This window comes from Empidonax traillii, unplaced genomic scaffold (assembly GCF_003031625.1).
Source record: "Empidonax traillii isolate 1590-97213 ecotype Southwest subspecies unplaced genomic scaffold, ASM303162v1 scaffold471:size1368335, whole genome shotgun sequence".
In the NCBI taxonomy this organism is placed as follows: domain Eukaryota; kingdom Metazoa; phylum Chordata; class Aves; order Passeriformes; family Tyrannidae; genus Empidonax; species Empidonax traillii.
In genome coordinates, this window is record NW_020955664.1 from 300,178 (window position 1) to 324,706 (window position 24,529).

Below are 24,529 nucleotides of genomic sequence, written 5' to 3' on the forward strand. Positions count from 1 at the left end.
GTTCCAAAAAGAAGAGATGGCTCTAGGCTGGAAATACCTTTTGCAAAATAGGAAGTGAGGTATAGATGTGGGTGATTTGAAAGCTCAAAGGGATTTCTCTCTCCACCAGCTGATGCTAAGAAGTAATTTAATATTACTTGTAACAGCGCTAGAAGGCAGCAAGGCAGGGAGGTTATTCTGAAAAGAAAATAAAAGCAACAGCAACAAAATTCCCTTTTTAGTTTTTTAATAAGCCTATTCTAAAATGTAAGATTACAGACTTCTGCTTATACTCTGGTGAGCAGCTGTTGTTGGCTGGTGGAATATAAGGAGCTCTTGTCTTCCCTGTGAGAGTCCTTTGTCCCTGCGAAGGTGAGTGCAGATGTTTGTGGTGCTGGAAATGAAGTAAAGATTAAATCCTTTTCTTACTTCCTTGGATTCAGAAAAAATAATAAAATTCTGAAATCCCTGGAAATTGTGATGTAACAATTTACTCAAAGTTTTCAGGAGTATTTGTGAAAGCATTCCCTCAAATATGGAGTAATGAAATTTGATGAGGTAACCTAAAATGTCTTCTTTACCTCAGTTGTCTTTGTTATTAAGTTTGCAGAAAGAAGTTTTTGTTCCAGGATACTTTCACTAAGATATACTGAGATATTTTTTTTGTCGATTGATTTATTCTTATGTGCCCTATTGGGAAGGAAAAATTACATCTTCTATATGTGATGGATACCCTGATATTATGCACTGTGTCATCTTACAGAGTAGGATGTGCACTTAAGCTGTTTTACAGGTAAATCTTTTGAGACTGTTGAGGAAACAGGCCAGGAACATAATTATGTCAGAACTGCTGACTTTAAAAAAGAGTTTCCAGTGATAACAGGATTTCAACTAAATGCAATTTCATTTCAGTTCCATTGTTGCAATTTGCAGGAAAGAAATTTTGTCTTGAGTTTACATTTTTTTGGATTTGAATTTGTTAACCCATTGATATAATAAGGTAGTGAGCCTGCGTCATGTTGTTTAGCTGTTGTTTTCAGTGTTAATGATATAAAAGTGATAAATCTGTGATGGGAAAGAGACGATTATAGTGTTGTAGCATTGCAGCTAGATGTTCTCATGGCTCTTTTTGCTGTTGAGTACAATTAATGTCAAGATATAATGTATTTTGGTGAAGTAGTGAACTGGCCCCACAATTTGTTCCTAGTTGTATTTTTGCAGAGCTTGTCTAGCAGTAGCTGGGAGATGAAAAGGTATTTTCACCTGGTCATCTCTGTACCCAAGGATGTGGGTTTTTTGATTTATATTATAATGATCCACTGTCTTCAAAGTTTAAATAGTATTTTCTCTGTATAATCTCATTTTGAATGTCAATTTACTTCATTAGCTGGCAGTTCACTTCCTTACACACCTTGCTTTGGGAAATTCTGAAGTTCTCAGTGGCGATTTGGAAAATTTGAGTCAGTTTAATGGACCGAATATTTCATGATCATCTATGCGTGCTTTCAAAGTGCCTGTCCTGTAATCAGAAAGGCCTTTAACTTCTGGGTCTTAACCAAATCATTTGGTCTTCTGCACCATTTGTGGTCTGTAAATGCAGAAGATACAGAATTAAATCCTGTTTTCTGAAAGAGTGATATGTGGAGCCCTGTAATCTTTGCTAGCTAGAGCTTGGTGTCGTGGGCTTCAGAGCAATGCTTAATGAGACAGTTCAAAAGGGCAGCAGGTGTGTTCTGGAGAGCAGAAAGAAATCAGTTGAGCTCTTTGTTGTATTTGAAGATGTTCGTGTTAAGTCATTACAGAGTTCAGTGTATTGAGTGATTTTGTGATGTACTTTCTTTCACTTTTTCTCCTTATCACAAGAAGTCTTTGTAGTTATTGCACTTGACTAGAGATTGTTCATCCTTTGCTGTCAGCCACACCAAACAGGTCTTTCAAATGTACATGTGTTTGTGGATCACTAGACAAGCCAAGGTGAGGATTTATGCATAAACATAAATAATTATAATAGATTTATAATACTTTCTTAGTTAGTAAACACCAGAATACCACTGCATAGGTATATATATCTCAAAGCATTTGAGGTGTCTGCTAGTTGAACAGCATTTTTCAGAAAAAAAATTGGCAGTTTCCTGTGTATTTCTCCTGGCTGCCACATTGGCTTCCTCAGCCCATTCCTTGCCCTGCCTCCAGTCTCACCAGCAGAACAGAGAGGGCAGCTTTGGGCTCAGGCATTTGGGACAGGAAGCTCTGTTTGAGTTTGAAAAATAACTGTTGTTACGAATGTCTGATGTAACTAGTTTTTCAGTAAATCTGAGCACGCCAAAATTTTTAGTAATTGTAAAATTTGTCCATCTAATTTACTCTAATTATCAAATGCACCACTTTGACTAATAGTTAAGTGGTTGTAATAGTGGGAAAACCCTGCTTTTTATTTCTGAATCATCAAAATAGATTCATTATTTCCACTTCTTTAAACCTGTTGCTTTACTAGTTTTTAGTGCTTCTCAGAAATTCATCATATTCTGCTACTGTTTGAAAACTTCACCAGTATGAATAATTACTGGATACCGTGGCTTGCAAAGTATTACGCTTGGAATATTATTTTAATGTGTGTACTTCACAGCAGTAGAAGTATTTCAACACCTGTAAACTTTTAAAGACAACTCTTGCAGTTCCTTTTTGGATACTAAGGTAATATCAAACCTTGTAATACTTCAGTGATTAAGAGCTCTAGAAGAAAAAGAGACAGGCAAGCAGAAATTCTCATGGTGGGCATGAAATCTTATATGATATTTGGACCACGAGCTAAGGAGTTATGTTCAGAAGCTCAATATGAGACATCTGCACAGACTACTAAGAAAATTTATGGCTTTTTTTAGTATTTACACATTTGTAATGCTCTTATAGGATAAGTAACCAGATTTAAATTTTGTCCTACACATGGATTTAATATTGAGAGATGTCAGTGTTTTTGTAGTCTTCAGTTCTGATGTATTTGAAGTATATTTCTAATACTGCTTTTTCAATGTATCCTAATTTGAACAATTCACAATTAATTCATGTTTATTTGTCCACGTCATAAAGATGGGAGGTTCAAGTCATGCTGATTGAATTGACTGTGTTGCTAGTATCAGGCTAGGATTTGATTTTGGTGTGGCTTAAGCTAATTCAGGCAGGGATGAGCCCCAGCTGCCTGCCTGTGACCCCATTCAGTCCTTGGGAGCGGAAAATAGTTATTTTCAGGTGCATCACATCTGTGATTTGTTTTTCTGTGCATCTCTGTGCCAGCAGAAGACACATGGCAATAATCAGCAAAAAATAAGGTGCTGGAGGAGAAGCAATGGCTATGTAAGTTGACATTGTCTGGAAGTAATTCATGAAGCTTCAGCTTGAACTGAGTGCATGGCCCAGCAATGGGCAAACCTGCACAGCAAGACATGTTGCCATTAGGAGGAATGTGTCAGCTTGTTGTAGTAACTGTGACTGTGACTTAATCTTAGACTTTAAATGTGGATTTGAAGTGTACATTTTTAAATATGATTCATTACAGTCCAGTGGTATAATACAAAATTTTGCATGTTTTGGTGATGAAGATACTGGAACCTATAGCATATATTAGCTATAAAAATAATTATATATTTGTATATAAATATCTGAAAATTTCAAGTGACAGTAATTTTGTAGGTCGTTGGTATTCCTGAAGTAAATGGATATTCAAAACTGCAAGAACAAAGCCCTTTGTAGCATTTTAGCATTTTGGATGACCAAATTCAATTAAATGGGCCTATTTAAGGTATTTCAGAAGGATTTTACTCTGATGTAATGTGATGAATTTAAAGAAATCTGGAAAACCACGACATCCGTGTAGAACATTTATTTTAAAGCTATTCCTGGAAAATTTAGGATAAAGTTGGAGTTATATGTAAGTTGGAATTTACATGTAGAACAAATGCTAAAGTGTATTTTTCTTACCATTTAAAGTTTTTCTTGAGTGTGTAGGTTTGATGGTGTATTCAGAAGCATTGCATGGTATTTAGGGTGTTACTTGATATAGAGTAACTTTATTTTGTGTGTTATTTCCTGAAGACTAAGCTGGATGTCTGCCAAAAGGCTGGTTTTTATTCTCTTAAAACACAATAATGAATATCAAGGTGTCAGGAGTTGTTAAAACTCTTGTCCACCCAGAGAAGCTAATAGAGCAAGACTTGCCCTGCTGAGGGTGTGCAGATTTTCTCAAGAGGCTTCCAAAAACAAAACAAATCTGGAAGGCAAAAACCCCACACACCTCCAACTATCTCAGTATTAAAGTCTTGATTGGGAGGGCGTAAACCTGAGCTATGTGAGGAAATGGCAAATGAACTAAAAATATGGCACTGTCAGTGTTCAGTACATTTCTTGTGGTGTGTAAACTGAGAATTTACTGTGTCTTATGGTAAAAATCCCTTGTGGGGACTAATGAATAAAGCTGTTAATTTTTCCATTATTGATCAGAATCCACGTGTAACCTTTCAACAGCAATCCATTTGATAGTGGTTTTGTTAATGTCTAAATGCACCACATACCAAGGTACAGTTCTGGGAGGAGGGAGCTTGGCTGTGTGAGGCAGGGGGTGTGAGTGCCTGTGCTGCTGCGGGCAGCAGGGAGACCTGGCATGCACACCCTTCAGCAACTCTGAACGCAACCCTCCTAATGAACAACACCAAGTCTCTAGTTTATGTGTATTTTTTTCTTTTCCCCCCTATTCTAGTAAACATAAAATGGGGAAGTGGGAGGGGCAAAAGGCTACAAAAGGCTTTCCTTGATGAAGATACATTTTAAGAGTTATCCTCAGAATACAAATGTGATGCTTAGACTGTACTCCACCTGATTTTATGCAGTGTCTCGGTGGTTACTGGAGACACGCTCATTGACTTCAGTTGAGTTGGGGGTGTTTCGTTTTAGTCCTACAACTGAGGGATAGCTAATTAAAATGAGCTGTCTTTAAGGATGCATCATGTCTTTCAATTCTGTTTGTCTCCTTTAAATTACTCACACGATACCCTATGTGTTTCTGTACTGAGTATTTGAGTCTATAGTGTTGTCCAGCCAGATGAGTGGGGGAAAAAAAAAAAGGATTAATATAAATGCATCTTACAGAATGGAAAAAATAAAAGACTTTTTTTAAAAAAGTAGTTAATTATCTTTAGAATATTTGTCGTGATTAATTCATGATATTTTGGAATATATTCAGGGTGATAATATCGTGTTCTAGTGATACATTGCTTTGAATTTCCTCCTGCTTTTTTCTTCTTTTTGTAATTATTACTAGGTTGGATCGGTTCTCTTTATTATTATTATTCTTGTTTGTTTGTTTGTTGTTTTTTGTTGTTGTTCAAGGAATAGCAATGCTCCCAAATAATTTGATGTCTTTAATTTGTAGCCCTAAGGTGTTGTACTTACCATCTATATTTGTGTGTGCATGCATGCTGTTTTTCCCTAGTTAAATACTATTTGAAATGAGAAGGTAGCTCTGGCAGCCTAACAGAATGGTGTCTTTACAGCTGATAATTGAGGGTTTGTTTTATAGCCTGGGATGTGCTTGGAGATGTGGGAGTGCCAGAAGATACCGGGTAGGACTGGAGGTGTGTCCCGCTGCCCAGTGTCAGAGCCGCCTGCGAGTTGTGTGTCCAAGGGTTGATTAGTTTCAGAAACAAACCTGGACCAGCTCTTCCATGATACACTGAAATAGCTGTTCTTTGCTCTTTTAGGAAGGTGCAGTAGGGAGGCACTACTGTTTCATTTGGCAGCTACTTTGTTGCGCTTCAGTCTCGCTAGTATTGTGCATCCCTGAAAGCAGCAGTCTCTCCTCAGGAGCTTTCAGAAAGGCTGTTTCGTGGCTCAGTCCCAGTGTGTTGCAGCTCAGTTTGCTGTAGATAAAAGAATATGAAAAGCAGGGGAAGAGACTTGACAAATGTTTTTTTAGAAAACGAATTGTGTTGAAATGCTTAATTGTATGTATGTGTGTATATATGTATATTTTATATATATGGAAATTGTGAACTAGAAAATAAGGAGTTTAATTTCCTTTTATTCTCTCATGCTCTTCTGAAAGTCGAAGTTGCTCCCTATCTCAGCTCAGTTACTGTCTGCATGTGCCAATTGTAATCTTTTAATCATGATCAAACAACAGTGCTTTAACAAGACTATATAATCTCATGTTTAGTAACACATACTTGTGTTTCTTTTGATCTTATCAGCCTACAGATTGCTTGAGGCTTGCTGGCAGAAAAAAAATCAGGAGCCTCTAATAGCTGAAGTGTTGTAGGTGTAGCTCAACTGGCCCTGTGCCCAGTAAGGTTTCTGACAAATTGTTCTCTACATTGTCATACAGGCTGTCAATTTTTAAGCAGAAGCAGTGTTGCATTGCTTCAAAAGTTACTTGATTTCAACTAGAAAAATAATAATTTTGGGGATGACCACAATTATGATGAGTTTTTGCTAATACTTTTGATAGCTCATGAAGTTTTCTCCAAATATGCTGGATTTCAATTACAGAAGGAGATAAGGTATTATAAAGGTTTTGATTTGACAGGATTGACTACAGAAAGAAGGTAAAACATTGCATCACTTGAAATGTCCAGAGAGAGATAGTTCCATTTCAGGATTTCCAATTGGCATATGTGTTTTGGAATCACTAGAAATTGAGCATATTTTCCATAGGTGTTTATGCTTAGGACCATTTTCCAGAACTCCTTACACTTTTGCACAGAAACAAATTACCTGTTTTCAACATAGAATATCTTTGTTTTAAAAACTTTATTAATGACATTTCTGTCCAGGAATTAATTGTGTGACTTCTTTAATAAGCAGTGACAATACTGAAAATTAAATAGCGTATTTTTTCTGCTTACTGCAATTCTTAGTAATAGAAAAATAATAGATAATTTAAAAAGATATAAATACAAATTAAAAATAAGTAGATCACAATTTTTAATCACTGTGTAAAAGAGGTATTAGATGACTTCACAGTAACCAGACAGTGCCAGACTTGTAGGTAGCTGTACCCAGCATATACAGATGGTAATATTTGATGGTTGCCTTTGTTTCATTAGAGCACTGTCAGATCTTGGACTTGGAGTCTCATTTGTTCCAGACCTGTACTTGCTTGAGAAAACAGAGTGCTTAGCATTCCCCCTTGGCTCCTTCTGTCTCCATGGGGGATTGAAATACAGGGAACTTGTAGCATAATACAGAGATGTTTGTTGACAACACCCTGACCCTGTCTGAGGGGCGGTTTGGTGCTGTGAGGTGCCATCTGTGTGACAGCACTGGTCTTGGAGAGAGGAGCAAGGGTCTTGGAGACACAAAAAGCTGAAGTGTTTCAGTACGGCTGGAGCTGTTGTAGGATTTGGAATGATATTTTCCCTTCAGTCTTCATATATTTTCACTACAGTCTTAATAACTCATTTGACAGACCTGACGTGTGTCTTTAGCCCACTACCAAAATTTAACTAAAAGTGAGGGATTCAGGAACTTCTGCTAAGGTGTGTACAAATGCATGTTTTAATATATGTAGTGCATTTGTTTTAAAGACACATCTCAGTAATACTATTTTTATGAATGCTGATGCCATAGGAGACCATATAATCACTTAGTGGAATCCAGGGGGGTTCACTGGCCAGTGAATCTCACTGCATTGTGCGTTGAGTGTACACAAACCGGTCTAATCACGTTTCATTGGTTAATCTTGCTAACCGGAGAGAAAGTTGTCATCTTACTAGTCTGAATTTGACAGACTTCAGGTTCTAGGCATCATTTGCAGTTGTTTCTACTGAATTAAAGAATCGCCTTTCTCAGGAAGGCTCTTACAGTGGTATTTCAGCCACCTCCCTGTCTTCTCTTGAATAATCTCAAAGCAGTAAGGTACCCACAACTTCAGTTTTATTACACGTTCTTATAACCTGGACATTGAGTTGCGTGTTGTATTTGCCTCTTCTGGAGTTTTTTACCTCCCTAACTGGTGAGAGTAGAGTTGTGCTCAGGAGAATCTACGATTGCCCAAGAAAGATCAGGAGTTTAATGGGTAGAGGAGGAGTAATGAAGTATGCAATAAAAACCTCACCAAGTGATTTTTACTTAGTTGAGACAGTAAGTAGAGAAGTGATGTGGAGAGCAGGATAGGTAATTCAGTGCTCAGAAAAACCACTTGCCAAACCCGTTGCTGTTGTAATCTAGTAGTGAGTGGCTGTATCAGCCTTCCTCTGCACTGTCAGTGTAGGTGCTGTTCGTGGCAGTGATCTCTGGAGGCAGAGCTGATGCTTTCAGCACCTTCTGCGTTTTAGGGCTAAAGTTCTGACCTTTAGTCCCTTATAGGTGATGATGTAGCTGTTCCTTAAGAACTCATGTCTCAGCTAATGACGACTAATTTCATCAGGTAATTGTTTATCAAGCTAATTTCTTGCCTAAGTTGTTAAATAATGGTAGAAAATAACTATTTATGTTGGTAAGAGTGATTATCAGATCAGATTTTAAGAGACTGAACATAATGTCATGTTCATGACATTTTCACATAAGTTTTGCTTATTTGCGGTGTCGGTAATTTGTTACACTCTTGCATGCATACTTGTACTCTTGCCTACACAGTTGTTTCTTATTCTGTTTTTTATGTATGTGATTTTTACTGCCAACTACTTCATATTTGTTTTTTATTGAATTTCATCTTGTTGACTTTGGGCAATTCAGTCACTTTCTGTCATTTAAATCATTATTGAAGAAGGAGGCAAAACCTCTCTGGTGACCTCACTTTAAATGCCTTTTAGTTTGATAATGAACTGCTAACTATGGAAGTTTTCTCCTGTGGTGTTTTTGAGCAGCCATGTGCCCACTGACTTAATTAGCATAAGCAATTGCCACAGAGGTGCATTAAAGTTCAGATAAATTACACTTTCTCCTTTCCTTAAAGCACCTGGCAAAGAATAAAATTACAGTAGTTTTAATTTACTTCTTTATGGTGTTGGCTGTTTCTTATCTTGTTGTCTAGAAGTTATAAGCTGCCTTTTTAAAATAATTTATTGTAGTATCATTGTGGATATTAGAAATGGTATAGTTGACAGTCTAATAGTCCCTGAGCTTCTCCTCTACAAAAATTTGTATCATTTTCCTCTTTTCCACCTGCCTAAGATCTTCCACATCTTGTTTTTTTCAAAGAATATTTTTAAGTTCTTGACAACATCTAGAAATTATAGATACTGATTAAGCAAGGCTTTCAAGTATGTTTAGTTTCTGGATTTTGCTAATAGAATTTAGATTATAGACAAAATTATGGGTGTGGATGGTGAAGTGGGTTGAAAATTGGCTGAACTGAACTGGCAGGCTCATAGGGTTGTGGTCAGCAGCACACAGTCAGCAGGAGGCCAGTCACTGGTGGGGGACCCCAGCAGGCCATACTGGAGTCAGCAGCATCTTTATTATATGACCTGGATGAGTGGACAAGGCTTTACCCTCAGCAGCTTCGCAAGTGATACAAAACTGGGAAGAGCCCTTGCACTAGTTGGTTGTGCTGCCATCCAAAGGGACCTTCACAGGCTGAAGAAATGGGCCAGAATTGGAGGTTCTGGTGGACACCAAGCTGAACGTGAGCCAGCAAAGGAGGCCAGTTGAGTAAGGTGATCCTTCCCTTCTACTCAGTCCTGGTGAGACAGATCTGTAGTATTTTATGTAAGACTTGCACTATCTCTGTAGGGTTCTTGCCTCCTGAATGATGGTACAAATATGGGCCAATATATCTAGAGCAAAACAGTATTTTCTCACCAGTGAGTTGTATCTGGCAAAGGTGGAGTGGATTAAGGCAGGTTCTTAACTTAAAGCCTGGTGTAGTTGTTCCTGAAACAGCTGTTTGTAAAAGCAGTTCTACAGTCAAGGTACAGCAGCTTGTTGGTATCTTGAGGAGGATGATGGGTTCATCCTTTCTGCCTGTCTCCTCTCCTTCCTTTTCTCCTGTGACTGCTCCATTGTGTTTATACCCTTCCAGTGATTTCTTTATCTCACCAAATTGGCAGAAAACTCTCCACAGTGTTGGCTTAATTTGTTTCCTCCTTGAGTTTGTTTTGCTCAGCATTTGAGTCCCTGTGTAGGCGGCAAAGAGGAGGTAGAATTGCTAAGCCCCAGCACAAACGATGGGAGGAAGTGATAGGGTGTTCCCTTCTTGGTGCTGGAGAGCTCCCAGGTTTGCTCAATGGCTCTTGTAGGATCACACTGATAATACAGAGCAAGATGGGATTGTTCCAAGTGAGTTTAAGGTAAACGACTAGAAGGATGCTCTTAGCTGGGTGTGGAATTATCTACTCAAACCTGCTGGAAAGCAGTTCAGCAGAAGCAGCTGTCCATAAAAACATTTTAAACTCTATGCCTTTTAAACTGTAACTAGCAATATGATATTTGAATAAATCACAAAAGTGAAGACTGGCAAAATATAATGTTTAAATTTCAGTTCTTATACTTTATTGCTTACATTCTGTTGTTTTTATAATTATTTTAGTCCAGACTGTTTTAAGTGGTGCCATTTGCTGTGTCTGTTGTCCCACTGCCCTGGTTTGGATTTCATATTTTTTTAGCTTCTGTAGGAACAGCTAGAAACAAGGTGATCCTGTTTGTTGGATTCAGACAAGTTTTCATTCTGGCCCATCAAGCATATAAATAAAGTGTAACTTCTATAGTAATAGTTGTAAAATCTCCATGATCCAGAATAAGCAGTAGTAGTGTGATGGTTTATATAATAACAGTCTTTCTCCTCCTTGTAGGTCCTTTTGTTCTGCATCACAGCTGCCCTGTTCATGTTCTTCTTCAGGTATGTTGCTAGTATATCTATTTTTGTTGTAAAAATTATGTTAAACAGCTTTTCTTAGAGCTTACTTGATTTTGGTATTCATCTCAAAACTTTTATGTTCTCAACTCCAGCTTTCTGAATTGAGTTGAGTGCTTCTGTGGCATCAAACCCCCAGTGCTGAGAACATAATTGAACTGAAAAGGAAAATGTTGAATTAAATATGTTAAATCTTCTGGAGATTGTACTGGTTACTTAAGGAGTCTCATCTCATAATTATGACCCTGGAGATCTAACATTGCATAGTAGAAAACCAGCTGAAATCCTGCTTTTCATGTATGTTCCTACAAGTTTTGAGTTGTATTCCTTTTTAAAAACATACAGTAATGGGGGTGGATGAGACATTAATTTTAATTACTTTTTTCTCTCTCACTTTGCAAGACATATCATTTACCTTGTCACTGTTTCCCTTTAAATACTGGACCTCTCAAACTTTATTATATCTCAGACTGGAAAGTTGCTTTTCAAAGTAACCTTTGACTACAACCCTTTGACTTAGAATTTTCTGTGGCATGTAGCCATTTATGGTTCTTCAAGCTGTATGATCCCCTGGTAATTGCAAAACTCTGGAAGCTGCAGCTTATTTTTTTTTGTAATTCCATTACTTACGGATATTGGCCAAGAACAGTCTGTGGATAGAGGAGGGCTGTTAATTTAGAGGATTCGAAGAAGCATTCCTCCTTTCATCTATAACCCATTAAGAACCTTGCACTGGCAGTCTTCTTGCTTTATTTTCTTCTACATCCCAGAGTTAAGCTATAACAGCCTCAGAGAATTTGACTTGTAAGTTTGAGGTTAGACACTTGTCTGCATGAATGCTGATCAAAAAACTCAAAACATAAAAATTCTGGTCAAAAGTATAAATGTTTATTATTTTGGAGGAAGATAATTGTCTTTATCTATGTCTTTGGTTGTAAATCAGTGTTTTAGAAAGAAACCTGCAAGTTAAATCATAGAATCCTAGAATAGTTAGAGCTGAAAGGAAGCTTCAATATCATCAAGTTCCAACCTCCCTGCCATGGGCAGGGACACCTTCCACTAGACCAGTATTCATAGCCCTATCCAACCTGGCCTTGAACCCTTCCAGGGATGGGGCATCCACAGCTTCTCTGGGAAACCTGTTCCAGTGACTCACCACCAACCACATGGTATCTCACAGTTAAGAATTTTGTCTTAATATCAAATCTAAGCCAACACTCTTTCAGTTTGAAGCCAGTGCCTCTTGTCCAGTCACTGCATGTCCATGTAAAAAGTCCCTCTGCAGCTTTCCTGTAGCCCATTTAGGGGTGAGAATTGATGCAGACCCCAGAGATATTTCGTGAATTTTTCCCAGATCTGACACAGCAATACTGGCAATTGAATGGGCTCCAAATAATTTTCTCTTCTTGATTTATTTTTGTTTTCTAATATAATGTTTTTTTAATTTCCGTATATCATTATAATGTCTATCTTGCATTATTTTCTAAACAAATTATGTAATAATGGTCTGTTGGCCAGGCAGATGTTTCACACTAGTTGAAAACTTCACCATCATGAACCTTGATACTTATCACTGGAGCTTCTCCCAAATTTTGTTGGACTGTTCGAACATAATTGCATCTGCTACAGGACAACAAGAAAAAGAATGTGCTAAATCTCAGAAGTTAAGAAGTGAGGTTGCAGAACTGAAATTGTAGAAGAAAAAAAACAGTAGTAATTACTTCAGAATTGATAAAGTGAGAAGGGAGTCAGAATGAAAGGTAAATTCAGAAATGCAATATAGAAAGGAAAACAGTAGGAAGAGGGAAGGAGAAAGTGACTGAAGAGGGAAAGAACCACGATCATGTCACCTGACAGGGCAAAAAATAGAAGAATAAACTAGGAAAAAAGCAGCTGAAATGCAGATGATAGGTTTGCAAGCAACAGTTATATTTACAGACAGAGGAAGCATATTTTAGTTGTTTTTTTCTTTCTTCCATCCTCCTCTTCTTGTAGTTTTCTCCTAACTTACACCTCTGTTTTTTCTCAAAATGTTTCTGCTCCACTCCACTGGAAGTGATGAAATTAAGATGCATTACTCATTTGTGGATAGCTGTGGAATCTGACATATGTATATTTTAATTCACGTATGTAGGTAACCACAGTTGGCACAGTATTCTTTCCTCTTCCACCCGTTTTGTCCTAAAACACTTAGATACTGAAGTGTGTTTGGGGGGAGGAACGTTCCTGTATCTGGAGGAATTAATTTTTACGTGACATTGAACTCCAGTGGGGTTTAGTATTCACTGCTTACTCAAAAAAAAAAGTAGTTTGTGGTGTTATCTGATGTCCTGTATGGTTTGTTTTAAAATGCACCATTCTTCAAGTGTCACACTTTTCTTTAATGCATCTATTAAAAAAAACAAACCTAACAACTGCAATTTCCATTGAATTAACATTATGGGTATAAAGGTTTTGATTATACCATGATTTCATGCCATTTTATTTCATTCTGGATAATTCAGGGTACTGACTGTCTAGAATACTCCTCTAGAGTAATTAAATAGAATGAAATAAAGAAGTAGTGTAACATAAGTATTTGTAAAATACAATGGAATTGTTATTTTAATAGCAGTTCTATTTTGAATATTACACGGGGGATTTTTTGGAAGAGTGATGTAATGGCTGTGCTTTTATGTGTTTGAAGAAATCCACATAATATAAAACTTACAATCTCTGTACAAAAAATGAACACCTACATATAAATCCTATCCATATAAACTTAGAAAATCCAGCAATTTGTGCGAATATCTGTTGGCAGACTATAGTTCTGGTTGCTATAGTAGTTAATCCTTATCCTTAGACCATATACTAGCAGTTTATAATATGCACATGTTAATTCATCTGCTCTGAACCCTAGAAAGGAAAGCTCCATGTACAAGGAAACCAGCTATTAAGGGAAGCTGGATGTTTCTGATGATTGATTGATCATAAGTTGAGGATGAAGGCTCCCTTCTCTACAGATAAAGTGTTATTTTCTGAAACAATCATTTCAGGCAATCAAAAGTTACTGCTGTGATTTCACAAAGCAGAACATCACGTTTTTCATAACTCGGGATTTGTATAGCTCACAACAGAAAGCTCTTGATCTCAATGTCATTTATATATTATGTGCTGATTAAAAATGGACAATGAATGTCTAAGAAATGCAGATGCAGTGTCATATACTGCCACTAAGGTGGAGTATCGAAACTTGTGTAAAGTCACTGAAAACCTTTAAGAAAGGTCCTTTTGTTTGCAGAGCCCTTTATGCTATCTCATTAAGGAAATTCTAGCCTCCCAAATTACAGCTATTTGCTCTTCTTTCCTTGTGAAACACATATCCTGTAATTTATTCAGTATTTTCTATGTGAGATTTCAAAGTGCCTTTATTTTCTTTTAAAAATGTATGGTACCAGCACCATGTTATTCTCCTGTTTAATCACCTAAACTGCCTTTTGTACCATAGCAACTGCTTGAAAGATATTTTTACCTTATAATTCTGCTTTCTTTTATACAGTAGAATGAGCAACCCTAACAGTTGGAGTTGCTGTTACATGGATTTAGTATCAAATAATCTTCCTCTTTCTTATAAGGATTATTTTGAAGTCTTCTATGTTTGCTGTAGAATTACAGAAGTACATTAAAAGTCCTCTGCTATTGAATTATTAGGTAATAAATCAGAAGAAAAAATCCAGATGGGGATTTTTTTCGATGTTTATATATATTTTTTACTGTCCTTATATAAACATCTCAAAGTTAGTGAGTCAAAGCGTTGTTTTGGTAACTGTCATGAAACTTGATTTCTGAGGTATTTTGGATGACCTGGTGAGTAGATGAAAACAATCAGCTTCCTAAGAAATGCTATAAATATCAGTTTGCTTTATTTAGTGTGAGCAAAAGTAAAACATGGATTGTGGGAGGGGGTTGGGGATGAGAAGATAACTTTCTGGGCTGACTCAGGCACTTCTGCCAGAGACCTGCTGCTGGACTTCCTTAGGGTGGGTTCAAATGCAAATATGGGTAGGATCAGATAATTTTGTTTATCTATCAGTAGATAAAAAGTGAAAGTATTTTTACTTTTTTTCTTTTCATGGAACATTTTTTTTATTCTCTCATAGTCTTTTACTAGACGACTTCTGCATTTCAGTTTTTCTTTTTTTTGTCCCTTAAAGCTTGCAATGCCATACAGTACTTTTGGGTTTGATTTGAAGGGAAGTTTTGGGGACTGCCAAGTTTTGCAGAGCTCTGGTCCCAGCTCTCTGCTACGTTCAGAGGAGAGGGAGGCTGATCTCCCAAGATGATGCTGGGTACCCACCTTAATCTCAGAAATTATAGAGTTAAATATGCGTCTTAAGCATATTTTTTAAGTGCAAAAATTTGATATTATTAGATTTTTTTACAGGTAAGAAGAATGTTTGGACCTAGAGGTTTTCCAAAGAAAATATGTATTAGGGTGGAAAATTTCACTCTCCAGTGGGATTAAGGGGGGAACACCTTTATTTGGTTTGTGACCTTTTCTGACACTCTTACACTTTCATCCATCATTTGCAGTGGATACTACTCAATGTCCGTGAGCAAATCCCACTTTTGCTGTTTCTTATATTTGCAAGTGCAAATGGTTATTTCTCACCTGTTCATTTGGGTAGTACGGGAGGAATAGGACAATAATGGTATTCAGGGAATTAGAAGAAATCGATTTTGATTTCCAGTCTAGCATTAAAGAGAACCTTACAACAATTAGATCTTTAGTGTGTCTATGGGGCCCATTTTCAAGATGTCTCCAGTTTTAGGCACCTATCTGAGACATTTAAGTTAGGAAATAGGAGGGAAAAATGGGCAAGTCAAGAGGGCAGTTCCCGTCGTGTGTAGGTTTGATTTACGTTGCAGAGCAGCCTCTCTCTAACTGATAATATAGGTCATTGTGCACCAAACTTACTTATGTAATTGTAGGTGGAATAAATCTAGAGTAACATCTTTAAAGTTACCTAGAAACCATATTAAAATTATTCTGAGAGATGATAAATGTTTAGAATTAATGAAATGCTGATATAGAATGATTCTATTTTTTTTCCTAACTTACTCTGCATACATGACCTGTATTATCCTTCTATTTCATGGACCCATTTTTGGAACCTTGTGTTCTGCTAATAAGAGCAAAAAAAGAAGGGGATATATACATATATAGTAAAGTATATATTTAAGTATTGATTTTTTATGGATTATGGCCAAATTTTTTGAATGTAAATTACAGGAAAAATACTTACTAGAATAAACTACTTTCCTACATGGAAAAAATATGAAATGCTTGAAAATTTGCTTCTGAATTCTACATAAAATTATTATATTTTTTACACTAATATAAAGTGCAAAACTGTAGTCTGTGACCACTCTGTGGTCTCTTTAGATCCTTGTCAAGAGTAAAAAGAGAAAGTATTTATACTTCTTTTGTGTCCTACAGATGGCTCTTAGGAACTGAAAAGGCGGTTTAAATTTGCTGTTGTTTGTTTCTGTCTTTCAAAAATGCATGCCAATTTGGTAATAGCATTTAAAATATTCCTTTAAATTAGAGATTTGTCATATAATGTTAATTTTACTAGGTTTTTTTTCCTAGTACCTTTTCCCTACAAAGTGTGTGTTAACAGTATAGTAAGTTCAGTGATTAGAATGTAGCATTTAATATTAATCTTTACCTTCTGAATATACATGTTTGTGATATCCAAATGTTACTATAGCAGACTTACTTAAGATCCCAGGAGTTACTGGACTAATTTCCTGAAAATATCCCGAGAGAAAACTTTTGACATTTTGATGATGATTGTTAATTGTGTGGTGCCTGTTGCTTTTGCAGTTTCTCCCAAGGAAATGTCTACCACACGAGCCTTTAATCCTTGCACTCATTATTTTGCAGTCAGCTATGGTATGGGTGCCATGCCAAACCAAGCAATGTCACGATCTCCGTGCCTTATTCCCAGGTATAGGTTGCAGAATGCACATCCATATGCATCATAGGAAACAAAACCAAACCTGAGAGCCTCCTCTGCAAGATTTAGGTATTCAAAGGGATAAGCATAAATATCTTTACAATATTTCAAACATTCCTTTTGATAGTAAGATCAGAACAACAGTTACCTGGTGCTGAGCTGTGCCAGTGCCATCTCTGCCTCCCCCCATCCCAGCTGGCAGCTCTGCAGTCTCTCCTGAAAAGCAGGTGAGAGGATAGGAAAGGTGAGGTAGAGTCTACAACAGCAGCAGCAGTGTTACTATCAGCGGAGAGACATGATTAGCATCGCTTTCCCAGAGTTGTGATCGATTGTTGGCAGTGGTGGTGGGAGCTGAGGGGAGGGAAGGGACTGGGAGGAGGCTCCGTCTGGGGCTGTGTGTGCTGGGGAAAGGGGTGCTCCTCTTGAGTGCCTTTCAAAATGTTTTTTTTCCTTGGATTCCTCTCACTCCTTTAACTTTGTATACACTTGAGGATGACTGATGGGCTATGCTGAATTCTAAAACTGTCTGCTTCCCCTTTACCCGCTGCTGTTCTTAGATGCACTGCTTGACCAGAGAAGAAAAGAGAAATGTGAGGAGGAGAAATCAGTGTCCACAGTGAAGGAGTAAGAGGCCAAGCCTGTTCAGGGTTTTGACCAGCCATGAACCGTAACTAAAGGAGTAGGAGAACGTGGATAGTTGTGTTATTAGGGCTGTAGTGCAGCTTTGTGTCTTTGGTTTTACTAAAGCTCTTAGTATTTATCATAGAATCATAGATTGTTAAGGGGTTGGAAGGGACCTTAAAGATCATGTAGTCCCAATAACCCCCTGCCATGCGCAGGAACACTTCTCATTAAATCGGGTTGCCCAAGACTCCATCCAGCCAGGCCTTGAACACTGCCAGGGATGGGGCATCCACAGCCTCCCTGAGCAACCTGGACATATTTTAAAGCATGTTGGATCATCCAAGTAGCTAATTTACAAGTCACCAGGTAATTTTTTTCTTTTTTTTTTGTTTCTGCCTCTTGATCTAACAGAGAAGCATTATGCGCTCTTGTGGCACTCTGTCTTCCACTCTGTTTTTATATGCCTAAGCAGTACCTAAACCTTTAATATGCTCAAATGATAGCCCAGAATAAAGGTGATCATTGTCCTTTTGGCTTTTTAGATAGACAGATACTGCCTCAAATCCCTTGAACCACCTTTCTTGTTATAGGAGGTTTGCCAGTTTACGTACATTCTATTTTTCACTTTGTCTTTCAGGTTGAAAAGGTAATAGTGGATTGAAATGAGTAACCGGGTATTTTATTGTTGTGTTATACCCTTGCCTTCAAACTATCTCTGTTCTTTCAGATGGTGAACGTAATAAGCTGTGGTTAGATTAGATCCAAATGAGGAGTATCCACTGTGTGGGCTGAACTTGGGCTAGTTTTTATTTTCCCTGTTTTAAATCACACTCCTCCTGATCGCGCAGTCTACAAAAGGACTGCAGAGTAGACTTTCTCAACTGCCAGTGAGGGAAGAAAATTGTATTCTGGCTTATTCCTGTCTCTCCAGTTTTTATTTCGTAGTTGTAATTTTTCATATTGAAGTATGCTGGTACATCTGTTCTGTGATAATACACGTGTCAAAAGTCAAGAAGATACTTTAAAGTATCTTTAAAGATGGTGATTTCTCTTTTGTTGGGCTTCACTGTTTTTAAACAGAAAGAAAACACATTTACAGTAAACTCAGATATCTTGCTTCATTGCATCCTGCGGATGAAGTAGTACAGATGATTTTATGGTTATATGGGAAGAAAGGAATATATTTTGATAAAAGTGTCATGGTCTCCATTGCCACTTTGCATGGTACACATGCTAGTTTGCGTGGCAGAAAATAACTGAAATAGTTACTAAATAGCCTATAGGAATAATTAGTTAAAATGGAACACCAGTTATTGCAAGTAGTTCATTGCTTTTGCTAAATCAGTAAGTTTACTCTTGTATAGGAAATACTAACTTTTGAGTGTAATGTGAAGAGTTTTAGTTTACCATGTTTGGTCACTTTTGGGCATATGGTACATAGGCTCCTGGAATTTATTTAAACTTTTTCTCTCCAACAGTAAATCTTGTCCTTGTTTTAACAGATTGCTTTACATGTAGCTGGATCCAGTTGCGCAGCCTCCTCAAGAGAGGAAATGCATTGCCTGCAGACAAGTGGTACAAGAATTACGGCTGTACAATAGGGAGTATTTTTCCACCATTATCACTTTTCAGTGGAGATTCTTTTTCAGATACGTAACAGCGACTCAATGAACCGGGAAAGTGTTTACCTGCAAGGTGATCTGGTGGTAATGGGAGAAGCTTTTGAGGGCTAAAATTTCAGGCGTCTCTGTCCAGAGCTATCCCCAAAGGAAGAAAAAGAGGGTCTCCTCCCCTTCTTTAGGTTTCATCAGTCAATCACAAAGGGCTTTTGTCCTGCTAGCATATTGATGTGTCTGGGCTTTGGCTGTTTATCATCTTCCTGTCATTCTTAAATGCAAAATAAAAGAAAGGAAATAGCTTCTGGTTCTCAGACTTTGAGAATAAACTGCTTGTGGCTGCTGGGGACCTCGATGTCGAAGCTGCCCTGGAATGCCTTCTGGAGGGATGCGATCTCTGGCACTGCTGTGCACATCACCCGTGTAGCTCCCAGGCACTGGCCAGAACAAGGCTGATATTACAAGACAGATGATGAAAAAGCAGTTGAGGTTCACAGATTCAATTTCTCTCTTTGATCCTGGCATTAAAGTGCCCAAGCTCTGTGAGTGGAAACATAGTGCAGACAAGATTTCCGGTTGCTTTAATCGTACTACTAAAAGGATCCATTCACGTGGCATAGGGATTGGCTTGTGTTTTTGCAGGATTTCAAAACTGTTAGATATATTTTTGTCTGTGTTTATCACCAAACACCATGGCAATTTTGGGTTTTTTTTCCTTATTTAAAATTATTTTCCTGTAAGATTTTTTTTTGTGTGTGTATACTGTATAGTAGAGATTTGGCAGCTCATTGACTTACCTTTTCACATAGATTTGAAACACTTTACATTTACATGCAGAGTGCTAAGGGAGAAGATTAAATAGCCTGCAGAAGGTCAGAGACAAAATTTGTGTGCCTTTGAGTCATAGAGTTCCAATCCAGTTCTTAAATCATAGGGCTATCTCTCCTGCATTCCTATTACAGGACATAATTTAACTTTAAAAAATGGGGCATGGTACAGAATTGCTGCCAGAGAATTAAGGTTGGAAGTAGTATATAAACAGCTGTAGAGAAACATAGAATGAGGCAAGAGACAAGGATATTATGCAGGACAGTGTCAAATGCTTTGTCTAAGTCCAGGTACATAACATTGCTCACTCTTACCTTATCTACCACCACTGTAACCCCATCATAGAAGGCCAACAAATTTGTCAGGCACAATTTGCCCGTAGTGAAGCCATGTTTGTGGTCAACAATCACTTCTTGTTTTTCATTTACCTTGGCATAGTCTCCTGGATGATCTTCTCCATGATCTTGCCAGGCACAGAAGTGAGACTGACTGACCTGGGTTCCCTGGGTCTTCCTTTTTTACCTTTTTAAAAGTGGGAATTCTGTTTCGCCTTTTCTAGTCAGTGGGGACTTCACCAGCCTGCCACAGCTTCTCAGATGTGATGGATAGTGGCTTAGCAACTTCATCTACCAGTTCCCTCTGAACCTGCAGGTGCATCTCCTCAGGTCCTGCAGACTTGTGCATCTTCAGTTTCCTTAGATGGTCTGAACCCTAATCTTTTCCTATAGCAGGTGGCTCTTCCATGTCCCAGTCCCTGAGTTTGCCTTCTGCAGCTTGGGTGGTGTGGCAGGACCACTTGACGATGAAGACTGAGGCAGAAGAGTCATTGAGTACCTCAACCCTCTCCATACCCTGGGTAACCAGGGCTCTTCATTTCCTTCCAGAGAGGGCCTACATTTTCCCTAGTCTTCCTTTTATTACCAGTGTACCTACAGAAGCTTCTCTTGTTGCCAGAAATGTCTCTGGACAGATTTGATTCTGTCAGGGCTTTAACTTTCCTTCTTGATTCCTGGCTGCTCAGGCAGTCTCTCCGTATTTCTTCGAGGCTGTCTGTCCTTGCTGCCATCCTCTGTAGGCTTCTTTTTTTTTTGAGTTTGTCTTGTTCATTCATACAAACCTCCTGGCATTTTTGCCTGACTTCCTCTTTGGCACCCATCACTCCTGAACCTAAAGGTGGTGGTCCTTGAATATCAATGGGCTTTCTTGAGCCCCTCTTCCTTCCAGAGCTTTATCCCATGATATTATACCAAACAGATCCCTGAAGAAGCCAGCCTCTTCTCCTGAAGGGTACTGAGCTTTCTGTGCACCCTCCTTGCTGTGACAGCAGCATCTTGAACTTCGTGGTCACAGCAGCCCAGGCTACCCTTGAACTTTACATTCCATATCAACCCCTCCTTGGTGAGAACAGTGCAGCAAAACTCCTCTCCTTGTTGGCTCCTCTATGATTTGGAAGTTGTCATCAACACATTTTTTTCTCTTTATTTCTCTGTTTTATTTAATGTCACAGCTGTTTGGCTTAATATCTTTTGCCCAACTATATCCTGTCAGTTCTTCCTGGTTTTGCTGTTGCTTTCTTAAAAATAGTTACCTAGTTTTGCTGAGCTGAGGGTCTGTATAGTTGTTTGTTTAATTTAGAAAAATTCTTCTGACATTAAAGAAAGAAAGAAGAGATCCCTTTGAGCAGCAGTTAGGAAAAATTTAAGAACCACCTATGTATTTACAAAATGTGTCTAGGAGAGTCACACCAAGAAAAAGCTCTTAATTCTTAAAAGATGGGTTAGATTTCAAAAATCCCCGCTTGTCATTTGAATGTTACCTGTGTCTGTTTGATTGCTACAATCCTTTGCAGCGAAACTGAGCTGTTGCAGACACCATTGTGGTCTTGAAATACAAGTCCTAAACTGGTAACTCACACTCATCACATGTTTCTGATTTGATAGCAGACAGGGCAGAAAATCTCCGTTTCATGAAAAGCAGAAGGCAATTACATTACATTAGAGTCTACATGTTTTGATATGTATTTTTAAAATAAATAAGTCTTTCTGTTTATGTAAGGGTTGCACGGTTGCACACAATTAAATATTTTACATGTAACCACTGTGCAACTTGAATATATATTTGTAGCCTAAAGACTGCAGTCCCAAATATGGTTTTTAACATATGACATTTATATTTCATTTTAGAAACAGACATATTTTTAACTACAGGCATTGGAAATACTTGGAATTCTGTTCCCGTGAGCTAATTGCTGACTAGAATAGGAAAATAAGAGCTACTTTGTGGTTAGATGCTTGTGGTCTTTCTTTTGGCTTTTGTCCGTAAGATAAAATGTCAGGGAAAACACAGTAATGGATAATAGTATCTATCAGTGTATCCTGCACATAATTTGAAGCCTGTCAAATGTTTGCTACTTTATAAACATTGAATTACATTGTCCTTCTTCATTCTACTGTCTGCTTATATGTTATTTGGTTAGAAAAGCATAAATTATGTCATAGATGATTTTCACAGACATGCTTCAGTTCAGAGTCTCAGTTTCATGGAAAAAGAAACTACTGCGAAAAAACCCAGTTTATTCTGTGAAACTGAGACTTCATGGACCATTTCAAATATTCTAAAGAATGAGACATTCTTTATTCTCTTTCGTACGTTTGATGTATTGTCTAGAAACTCTACTGAGGAAAGGTTTCTAGTCTTACATCTTTAGCCTAAATAAACCTTTCCCCGAACTAACCGGATCTGATTAATATAATAGCAAACTATAATTCAGAATCTGTCTCTTCTCTTACAATAATATCAAATCATGGGTCTAATCATCAGATGAAATTGTGGTTCAGGGATTCAATGGCAAATTTTTAATTGATTTTTAAGAAACTTGAATTTCACTTAGAGTATACATAAGAGAGTTGCATAAATAAAAATAAGTGAGGAAAAACATGAGAAAATGTTAATTAAAACAGTCCTATTTGAGATTTTGCTCAAAAGAGTGAGATTACAGAATCACAGAATATGCTGAGTTGGAAGGGACCCACAAGGATCATCGAGTCCAACCCTTAGCCCTGCGCAGGACCATCCTCAAGAGTCACACCAGGTGCCTGAGAGCATCGTCCAAATGCTTCTTGAACTCTGTCAGGCTTGGTGCTGTGACCATTTCCTGGGGAGCCTGTTCCAGTGCCCAAACACCCTCTGGGTGAAGAACCTTTTCCTAATATTCAACCTAAATCTCCCCTGACACAACTTCAGGCCATTCCCTTGGGTCCTGTCACTGGTCACCACAGAGAAGAGATCAGTGCCTGCCTCTTCTCTTCCCTCACAAGGAAGTTGTAGCCTGGAATGAAGTCTCCCCTCAGTCTCCTCCCGGCTGAACAGGCCAAGTGACCTCAGTTATTCCTCATATGGCTTCCCTTCAGGGCCCTTCACCATCTTCATTGCCCTCCTTTGGACGGTTTCTAATAGCTTAATATCTTTCATATATTAAGGTGACGAAAGCTGTATTAGTGCATTATAGGTAAAAATCTATGTTTTTTAAAGTAGATAGAATACCTTAGATGTTCTAAATAGTAATTTTTTTTTATATGTTAGAGGATTTTTTTCATTATAAGTTTGAGTGAAAGCATTTTTTTTCAATAAAACATTAAAATAATGTTTAGCTCAGGATCATGCAAATGTCAAGAATTCTGGGATGATTCCCCAAATACACACTTTGAAGACACTTAAAAGAAACAAGGAGATGAGTAACAGTCTGCACAGTTATTGTGAAGAATGAATTGTGTCAAGTCAATCTGGCTTCCTCCTGTGAAGATTAGGGGCTTTATTCATTCAGAAGTAATAGAGGATATCATATATCTTCAGTAGATCTTTAGACAGACTCTCGTGTCACATTTTCATAGGAGAGGCCTCAAAGAATGGTGTAGAAAAAAACTTTCTACTTAAAACTGGCTGAAAAACATGAGTACTGAATTTACCATCAGAGCGGAAGTATCATCCAGGGATAAGTGGTTCCATCCACAGATCTAATATCAAGCTCTAAGTAATAATCCTGGTCATTATTAAAGTTGTTAAACATCGAGACCAACTAGTCTTCCAAGATGTGTGGTTTTGTTCACAGATATAATAAATATGTCATTCAAAACAATTGGGCAAATTGGAAAATATTCCCAAGATATACAATGCAAACTGATGGAAGGTTCTGCACTTTAGAATAAAGAATCAGCTGTACAGATGGAGAATTTGGAACCTCTTCCTAGATTCTTCCTCTTGATAGCAGGGCATAGAGGTTAGATGGCAACCTGAACATGAATCAAAGTATCGGGACGTGTTAAAAAGCAATTGTAATTGGGTATATATGGTTGATGGCTGGATGGACACAGCCAGAGAGTTGTGGTCAATGGCTCTGTGTCCAGGTGGAGCTGGTGATGAGTGGTGTCCTCAGGGCTCTTTATTATCTTCATCAATGACACAGACACTAAGATCAAGTGCACTTCTGTCCCTTGAAGTGTTCAAGGCCAGGTTGGATGGGGCTTTCAGCAACTTGGTCTAGTGGAAGGTGTCCCTGCCCATGACAGGGGCATTGGGACTAGACTTTAAAGTCCCTCCCAGTCCAAACCATTCTGTGATCATATAAATGAGTACAGCAT

At 37.9% G+C, this 24,529-nt stretch overlaps 1 protein-coding gene across 2 annotated transcripts in view; it reads left to right on the forward strand.

The window, feature by feature from the left end:
* The window catches only part of TMEM135 (transmembrane protein 135), a 163,343-nt gene that overhangs the window by 91,766 nt on the left and 47,048 nt on the right, over window positions 1–24,529 (forward strand). For both annotated transcript variants that reach the window (XM_027895834.1, XM_027895835.1), the window contains one exon: window positions 10,761–10,807. In XM_027895834.1, the coding sequence (XP_027751635.1) occupies window positions 10,761–10,807 (47 nt within the window). The remainder of the gene's footprint in view (window positions 1–10,760; window positions 10,808–24,529) is intronic.